The sequence below is a fragment of the Genypterus blacodes genome, unplaced genomic scaffold (assembly GCF_046128005.1).
Source record: "Genypterus blacodes isolate CSIRO-AG114 ecotype Tasmania unplaced genomic scaffold, CSIRO-AGI_Gbla_v1 ptg000053l_1, whole genome shotgun sequence".
In the NCBI taxonomy this organism is placed as follows: domain Eukaryota; kingdom Metazoa; phylum Chordata; class Actinopteri; order Ophidiiformes; family Ophidiidae; genus Genypterus; species Genypterus blacodes.
In genome coordinates this window covers 6,145,755-6,154,989 of record NW_027466865.1, presented here as the reverse complement: position 1 = coordinate 6,154,989, position 9,235 = coordinate 6,145,755, and the positions used below count along the sequence as shown (strand labels likewise).

General features: G+C 43.7%; 1 protein-coding gene across 2 annotated transcripts; it reads right to left on the bottom strand.

Annotated features, from left to right (window-relative positions):
* Positions 1 to 266: 266 nt before the first annotated feature.
* On the bottom strand, positions 267 to 6,717 carry fsta (follistatin a). 2 transcript variants are annotated; one of them, XM_076151145.1, is made up of 6 exons: positions 6,182 to 6,717; positions 4,883 to 5,080; positions 4,471 to 4,689; positions 4,070 to 4,294; positions 3,296 to 3,526; positions 267 to 1,393 (listed from the first exon to the last, which is right to left on the bottom strand). In XM_076151145.1, exons 1-6 carry the CDS (start codon positions 6,270 to 6,272, stop codon positions 1,305 to 1,307), a joined length of 1,053 nt encoding a protein of 350 aa, XP_076007260.1. In that variant the 5' UTR covers positions 6,273 to 6,717; the 3' UTR covers positions 267 to 1,304. The 2 variants fall into 2 exon arrangements, with proteins under 2 accessions (XP_076007260.1, XP_076007261.1); XM_076151146.1 differs by having other exon boundaries at positions 4,889 to 5,080; positions 6,182 to 6,716.
* Between the last annotated feature and the right edge of the window lie 2,518 nt (positions 6,718 to 9,235).

The window sequence follows — 9,235 nt, the reverse complement described above, 5'->3', positions numbered from 1 at the left end:
GTCTTTCTTTCTTTCTTTCTTTCTTTCTTTCTATACATGATTTAGTCATGCAATAAAGGAAATTAGATTAATTGGTAATTTTCTAACGTGTTCTAATAACTCTTAATTATTTCCATTTTACACTTCTAAGTAGTTAGTGTTCTGTTATCAGTGTTTTATAGGAGATTGCATTGGTCTGTTACAAGGTTTACAGATGCACCTGATAGTTTGATCATGGTTTTGGAAAAATGTTTCTGAGAATATAAGGAAAGAGAGACAAGGAAAGATATAAGGAAAAAACTTTTATTGTTTCACTCTTCATATCTGTACAAATACCATCAAACTTTGTATGTACATATGACATTTACATAAAAAATACAAAACTATATATTCATAACAGAATTTTGTATTTCTCTTGCGATGTTTGAAAATAAAAAAAGCCTTTTGAGAAAAAAACATAAAAGAAAAAATCAAAGTGATGAAGTCTGATATAGTGTTGATACTGCAGTATGTTTTCCTATCTTAGCTCTGCGAGAGCAATATGGAGCACATTGGCAAGAAGACAGCACACAAATGTTAATGGCACATTGTTTACAAAAGAATCAAGTATCATCCAAAACTTCTGCTCTAACATGGTGGGAAAAATGCTATTGAATGTCTAAAGTTGACGAATGCCATTGGGAAACACATCTAAAGGGATCCACCTGGAGATAAACCAAGAAACATACATAGAAATGGCTCTTTTTTTTCTTCCATTTCCTCACTGCTGTGTTGCAGTTTTTACTACGAACCTTTGTAAAACCATAGAGAAAATCCCTTTGGTCAGTTATTATGAGTTGTAAACAAACCAGAAACACTTCTGTACATAAAATGATTGATATATTCCCAATAAATAAACACACAGCCTAAACATGCATTTACGTATGTGTGACATAAACATCTGTGATAGAGATTTGACAGTAACAAGCAGATTTGTACAGCTCAGGGAATGCAATTTACAGCTTGCAGAGGACTTATACTTACACGATAACATGACAAATAAATAACACTGCTTCTCTTTGGACAAATATATTTCTTCATGATCAAAAGAAAGTAAAAGGGACAACAACAAAAGGGGGAAATGAGTGGTACACAATATACCATGGTAGATAGTAAGCCTGACATTGTAAATGTATAAATTATAAAACACAAAAAGTATAAATAAACATCTAGCAGACTGAACTATATGTATACTTCCTTTTCTTTAAAAAATAAATAAGCATACACATAATGTACAGTATGGGCATGATTCCTTGCCCTGGGACTGTTCCCCTAGTGATGGGGGCCTATCCATCCAGTATAGAAGATAAATGGACATAGGCCTTGTAGTCTGAGTCCTCATCTTCCTCATCCTCCTCCTGGTCTTCTGTAATGGCTATATAGGAGAATATATAGTAGCTGTTGTATGAATATGGACCACAACAGCTCAGAATATCAATGAAAGTTCGCGAAACAAGCTTTCAGCAAAGCCACTGGCACACAGCATCCCTTCTCCCTATCACTGTATGTGTACGTGTGTGTGTGTACGTGTGTGTTAGAGGGAGAGGAGGGGAGGCGACGGGGGTTGTGTTTGATTTGTCAACAACAATTCGCTGTGGCGTCCCCAATTATGCAACGACAATTTACATAATCTGGCAAGTCAGGGCTGTGGATGGGATGATGGAAAAGAGGGAGGGGGGAAGGGGCTGGGTGGGGTGGGGTGGGGTGGGGGTGGGGGGCCATTGGGGCTGATGTTTCCAGTGGCTCTGGTCTCTTTCGGGCAGATTCCTGAAAGCAGAAACACATAACACAGAAAATGCTCTCGTGTCGTAGGATTTGCTGGTTTCCTCAATTTGTTGTTCTCATTCTCAGTGTCGTTAGGATGCTAATTCTCATGATGGTTATGATGTCACTTTTGTCTCTCAATCAAAGATACAGTCACAGCTACTTGGAGAGAGGACTCTGTGTCACAGCCTGACCTGAGCAAGGAGGTCAGCAACACAGTTCTGAGGTATTTTCTTTTCTTTTTTTTCTTTCTTTTTTTACAGAAGAGATTTACATGTAAAAGCACAAAAACAAGAGCAAGAGTGACGATACAAAAAAACAAAAACAGGCAGTCCCTCATCAATCCAAATGGATCTGTAATTTCTGATACATATTCTGATAGACGACACACTCACTGGAAACAGCACGAACAATAAAAGTCACCGGATAAATGTTACTTTTGTTTAGGGATGAGATGAGGAGTGAGAGAGCGTGTTTCATATCCTGCATACTGTAAAATATCACATTTATATCTAGCTCATGAGGTGATCATAAAGTTGGTCCCTTGGATTTCATCGCATACCTTAAGGCACGTCACGTTAAGGTACTCAGTCAGGAGGGAGGTATTCTTTGACAGCAACACGGAATGTACATTTGATACTTCCTTGAGGCTATCGTTCAATTTGGTGGTTATTACGGTATGGCGTGTTTGTGAGCGTGTGAATGACTCACTCTGGTCTACAAATAGGTAGTCCACATGAATATCAGCTTGAAAATCATTATCATGGCACCAATGTTACAATCACCTTATGCACCGTAATATGAGTATATTTAAACGTATCTTGGTCTCGTTGACATGTTGGCAGTGCGGCGTATGTCACAAGAGGCAGTGCATTTTGAATGGATTGATTACAGTCGAGCAACACAATGAAAAAAATTCAAAAATACAACTACACTATTACCATGAAAGTAGCAACGTGACCATGGAATTTATAAGCTGTATAGATATGACCACATTCATTAAAATAACCACTGTTGAAAAAAAACAACAACCCACACGAACCTCAAGGCGACATGACCTCCACTCAGCTTAAGTCTTAAATATTAGGATTGTTCCACTGCAAAGAAACGTTTGTCTCCTTTATTTAACATGTTAGTCGATGAAGTTAGTGTTTCCCAGACACCCAGATACAGTCTGCTGACTATGCGTTGACCTTGTATAGATTTAGCTTTTTTTTGCAGAAGAATTGAAAAAAAGTACAAAAAAAACAATCACAACACAAGAACAAAAGCCAGAGACAAAGACATCATGCAACTTCTTCCATTTTCCAGGTCGTTTTCGGCTTAAGCTGTGCTCGGTGGTGTGGCCGGGGCGGAAATATGGGGAAAATCAGGATGGGGGAGGTTTTTTGGGGGGGAGGAGGGGGTGCAACATGGAATATTGTCTTTTGCTTGGAGGGGGGAGGAGGGGAGTGGTGTTTGGATTCTATTTTTGATTTTGCTTTTGTTTCTTTTCTCTTTTTTTTTTACTTACAGTTGCATGATCCGGAGTGCTTGACCTCCAGCAGCACCCCCATAGAGCAAGCAGCTTGCTTCATGGCACATTCACTGGGATACGTGGTGTTGTCGCTGGCGCACACGGCCTCGTCCGTCCTGCTCTCCGCACACATCTCGTCACAGAGCGAGCAGCGTCCCCGACTCATCCTGGCGTCCCACAGACACTTCTTCCCGGCGCTGCACTGGATGTCCTCACACGACTCGGCCTCTAGGGAGCAGAGAGGAATGGGGGCAAGGGGAAAACTCTGATTAAGCGGATTTCCATGCTTTTCAAGGTATTGGAGAACTAAGTGAGTGACAGACACCTAAACAGTGACTCATAGCTTGAGGTGGTTTGGTGGAGAAACGACACGTCATAGGTTTTGTTAATTGATCTTACAAGTACGACATGTATCTAGATTGAGTGTTTGGAGAATGAGACTCCATCTGACTGAGATATTAAGTGGAAGCATGTCTTCAAGGCCCCCAGCACTCCTCTGCCTTGCTCTCTGTGTGTCCCTCCCCCCTCTTTCTCCCCCTTTCCCATATGGGATAGTGCTGCCAACATCAGGAAACAATAAGATGTCTATCATTTCTTGAGCAAACACGAGCAACTACAAAACACTCTGCTCACGACCCCCTCCTTAGTGGAATGTTGGCAAAAACGAACTGTGAATAGCTGCATAACTGGCCAGAAGGGAAACACAGTCAAACAACATTCAAACTAAGTGACTGGAGGAATAAAAGCTCACGTCTCTGGTTGCACACTTACTGATGCATTTCCCCTCATACGCCACTCCGATGGATCTGCCCAGGAGACAGGTCGCTCTTCTCAGGTGACAGGCGCTGGCGTAGGTGATCCCGTCGTTTCCACACAGGTATTGCTCCGGCGACGTCACCTCGGGGCAAATCCGATTACACGTCACACAATATGCGTTGTTTGTCTGGTCAACGACGCATGTGGAGCTGCCGGGGCACAGGACGTCACGGCACGTCTCTGCCAGAGCGGGTGGAAACGGAAGAAGTGAGATAATGGCAAAACATCAATAAGTATAAGGAAGAAGCGCCGGCCGGGTGTGTGTGTGTGTGTGTGTGTGTGTGTGTGTGTGTGTGTGTGTGTGTGTGTGTGTGTGTGTGTGTGTGTGTGTGTGTGTGTGTGTGTGTGTGACTCACTCTTGCACTTCCCCTGGTACTGCACGTCCAGGTCGGGGTGACCTTTGCATTTAGACTTGAGCAGCGCGCACTCGTCCTTGTAGGTCTTCCCGTCGGAGCCGCACACGGGTCCCTTCCAGGTGATGTTGGAGCAGTCGGGCGCGCACACGCAGCGCGGCTTGCTCCTCCGGTTCATCTTGCACCTCTTTCCAGGCCCGCAGTCCACATTATCACAGGTTTCTACGAACACAAAGTCTGTGTTATACCGCCGTGCGAGGCTTGTAAAGGTTGCGGGGCGTGTGCGTAAACTGAAGGGGACCGACTGAGCGGGTTTACGCACGTATTTAGCCGCACATAAATCAGAGGCTATACACGTTAAAGGCGGTGGCTGTGTGTGTGTGTATTGTGTGGAAACGAAGGGAATTGAGTGCACCTCCACCTTTGCAAGGTATGCAATTGGGGGCTCCGCCATTGAAGATCATCCACCTAAAGAGCGTGCTGTTGGGGACGTCCTCCTCGGTCCACGACGTCCCCAGCCGTCCACTCCGACAGCACTCCTCCCTGCTCATCCCGGGCATGTAGAGCACCTGGCACCTCCCGTTCTTCCCCTGCTGCAACCAGCAGTTCCCAGCTGTAAACACACACACACACAAACAAAATGAAGCTCTAATGCCGCATGTGGAGCGTCTGAACGCGCTGACCCAGACGCGCCACACACACGCATATGCAGGCAGCTTCAGTCGAGACGCTCCCTTCAGCCCTCCCCGCAGCATTTTGTCTGATTTTGTGCGAGACTAATGTGTTAACACTCGCCTATCCCGCCTCTGACTGACAGCTTGTACAATGCAGCGGCAGAGCAAAAAGTAAGACTGATCATTAGAGGAGGTTTGTCCTTTATTCCTAGTGTCTGCTTGTTATCAGCGGGGCGTCTAGACAGCGTTAGAGCAGAAAGCACCGTCTGTAGGTAATAAGGCTGAGCCACACAGAACAATACACCAGACACACAGTCTGGACAGCACACAGCGACACACCGAGTAACAACCCGCTGTACAAGCTAATCACAATAAGAACCTTAAAAACAAAACAGAAGTCATCTTATTTCCAAGGTAGAAAAACACCCTCTGGTCCAGACAGCAGCAGGACATCTAAAGACACACACACACACACACACGTCCAACTGAAGACAGAGACACTCTGAAACTAAACCAAGAACAGAACCAAAAACCTAATTCGTTAGATTTTTTTGCTCATTTTTATTCATTTAAGATATCTAAAATGACAAAAATGGCACATTCATTTTCTGGACGCAAACTGCAGCGCGCGGTATTTCTAACACGTCCATTAACTCAGACTGGATCTAGTCGGAAGTTAGTTTGAGAGGTTTTGAACACAGATGAAGGTTCTGGACGCATTCAGGTGTTCCACATTCAAGCTCGGGGTGCTGCAAAACTTGTCCTCTAGTCTCACTCCCAATGTCCCATATGGCACCTGTCTTACACACACACACAGAGACACACAGACACACAGACACACACACGCCCGCACACACCGTCTGAGCTGGACACACTTTTATCAGCTGCAAAAATGGAAAGTCACTTGAAAAAGTTTCTCCCTTCCAATAAGTATCCGACACCGGCGTGTGTTGTGAAGCTGACAGACACACACACACACCAAGTTTACCCTCTACAAAAAACACAGGAGTGAGGCAAAAAAATATGGATGAAGATCTTACCTTGAACTTTTTGATCTTCCATGAGGTGACAAAGCCAAACCAACAAGAGAATAATGCCCGGGTGGAGGTGGTGTTTCAGCATCCGAAACATGATGGAGAGGCAAAGTGAAGCGCGGATTTGACTCAGGCAGCGCAAAAGTAATCTGCTTAAAGTGGCAGTGTTGAATAAGTGTCAGTCTGAGAATGCAGCCTCTCTTTTTAAATCTATAAGGGGTCTCGGGTTGACTGTCTCTGGTGGGCGGGCTCCTCTTCTGTGGGGGTGGGGAGACTTTGCTTCTTTTTTTTCCTCCTCTTCTTCTTCTTCTTCTCCTTCTCTTCTTCTCTTCTTCTCCTTCTCCTCCTCCTCCTCCTCCTCCTCCTCCCTCCTCCTCCCTCTTCTTCTTGTACTTCTACTTCTTCTTCTTCTTCTTCTTACCAAAGTTCTTTCAGTCCCAATCAGGTGACAGCGTTACAAGCAACTTTCTCCTGCCACAATAAAGGATATGAAGGGAAAAAAGTGTGAATTTATAATGAACCACCCACTTCGGCTCTGCGCCCAGACGTTTACAAAGCGAGAGAGGCAGAGAGACAACATGTGGCTGTGTGTGTGTGTGTGTGTGTGTGTGAGAGAGAGAGAGAGAGAGAGAGAGAGAGAGAGAGAGAGAGAGAGAGAGAGAGACGATTCAATCTGATCATGTGCGTGACAGGAACATTATCACTGAACGGAGTATAATAATGATACTAATACTACCAAAAATAATAATAATTATAATAATGATAATAATGATGATGATGATGATGATGATGATGATAAAAATAATAATAATAATAATAATGATAGTTATGTTATCATTTTATCACAGGCCTATAGTACACCAAGTTATCCTGGCACGCACGCACGCACACACTCATTCTTTCAAAATAAGAGCACTACATGGCGTTAACTGATAATTTTCCACCAACTGCAGACAAAAGCGTTAATCTTTTGTACGGGTGTTTGTCAAATGGAATATATCTGCACGCAGACAATAATAGCGTTCATAGTAGTCCGCCGCCGTGCTGCTAATATTAGAACAGACAGTTGTTTGGGTTTCTCTCCCGGGTCAAGCTTTTAAATATAATCAAACCTGTTTCCGAAGAGGCTTCAGACAGAGGAGCAGGGTGTTGCGTTTCATTGAATGAAACGCACACACACACACACACACACACACACACACACACACACACACACACACACACACACACACACGCTGACGCACAGGCTGGACTCCTCCAGAAGTCCTTGCGCGACCTCTTCAGCGGAACTCTGGTTACAGCTCGCCGGCAGACAGACAAGAGCAAAGTGGAAATCAGGCACCGGGGAATAATTATCTGTCAGTCAGGCGCGATGAAGGAGCGCCATCCTCTCCCTCATCATCTATCATCTCATACACGCACTCAAAACCTGCAATATTCCTTTCGTGTCCATTTTTATCCTAACTGCGTCTGAGTGCTCAGTAAGTTTATATCTCACCTGATGGAGGTGTAATGATCTGCAGCTCTGTTAGTCTGACTGCTGCACTGAAGTTTGGCTGAGTTTTGCAAATGATAAAATGTGGGACTCAAAGGAAGTATAAACACACTACAGGTGAACAGATGAGCAGCAGGAAGCTTTTTAGTGAGCTGACTGAGCAGTGAGCTGTTTTCATCCAGCCAAGAAGAAGAGGAAGAAGAAGAACAAGTTGAAGAAGACCAAGAACTAGAAGACCAAGACTAAAATCTTCCATACGATTGTATTACTACTATGATCTCATAACTTATTCCTGACTTCACACCAGAAAAATACCAGTTGGAATCCTCTGAAGGAATCCTGTCAACAAAGAAAAAGACCCTATTACATCAATAATATGAAAACAAAACCAAAATAATTTCCCAATAAACATGATTCCAGCAGTTGAAGTCATCCTGGCAGAAACTCTTACATTTCTTCAGTGTGAACATGCGGTCAACACACACACACACACACACACACACACACACACACACACACACACACACACACACACAGAACTTGAATGATGAATGATAATACTGATAATACCTTTCTGGCATGTTATCATGAGGGTTAGACAGCACAGCATCAGGAGTTCGGATTTGAAAGTGCGACCCCCATGGTGAGGAAAGAGCATGAAGGTGACAACTGAGACAAGATGCTACTATCTGTCTGTCAGATGACTGCAAATTATTCTAATGACTCACTGAGGCTTTCTAAATGCATCTGGCTGGAATGATGCTTATTAGTATATCAACGGATACTGTTGTCAAAGTGGCAGGTGAATATTTGAAGCCAATGATTCCTTAAACAAATGTGAGCGTGTGCCGTAGATTTACGATGGCCGAGTCATAAGCGTGTCTGCTGAGTATGATTATTTGTTGGCGCAGTGAAGTTGACGCAGCCGTAAAGACGTGAAGATTCTAAAACACTCCCTGACGTGCCACTGCATCACTGCCCCGCTGGATCAGCTGTAGATTGCTGGCTCGTCCAGAAGCCTCTAATGGCATCAGCAGAGGGCCAGCCAGGCTCTTGAGTCAGGCCCAAATGGACCCACACTGATAAATGATGGCCTAATGACTAACGCCATGCTGGGGACTTTGAAACAGCAAATACAGTGTAAAGAATATGCATGAAAATAACAGCTGATTCTTAAATCTCTATTGATTCTACCTTTAAATAGATTAAAGCAGTGGTTCTCAAACTGTGATAAGTGTTCCCTCCTGTTGTAATTTGAGTGCCCCCTGGTGGTGCGGCAGATGTCTCACAGTTTAGATCTATGGAAATTATTTTCTTGTGACAAATAATAGACAAATATTATTGTTTAATTTGATTCTTACTATTTAATGATTGTATTTGAATGTCAGTGTGTGTGTGTGTGTGTGTTGATTTGCTGGTGAGGTGCTCTGATGTTTGGTTTGGCTCAGACGGTGCTCAGTGCGTTAATTAAGAGCCACCGGTCTGATGATGAAATCTTATAGAAAGTTATATAGTGTATTTACTCCACACGTGCTTAACAAAATCCTCTCATTCTCCACCAGTCT

What these genes read in the sequence shown, in the direction of transcription:
- fsta (XM_076151145.1), bottom strand. Translation starts at nt 6,272, where the DNA reads ATGTTTCGGATGCTGAAACACCACCTCCACCCGGGCATTATTCTCTTG. An exon ending in GTACCAGGGGAAGTGCAAGA is followed by an intron (nt 4,295 to 4,470) that starts GTGAGTCACACA and finishes CCGCTCTGGCAG; the next exon opens with AGACGTGCCGTGACGTCCTG. An exon ending in GTATGAGGGGAAATGCATCA is followed by an intron (nt 3,527 to 4,069) that starts GTAAGTGTGCAA and finishes TCTGCTCCCTAG; the next exon opens with AGGCCGAGTCGTGTGAGGAC.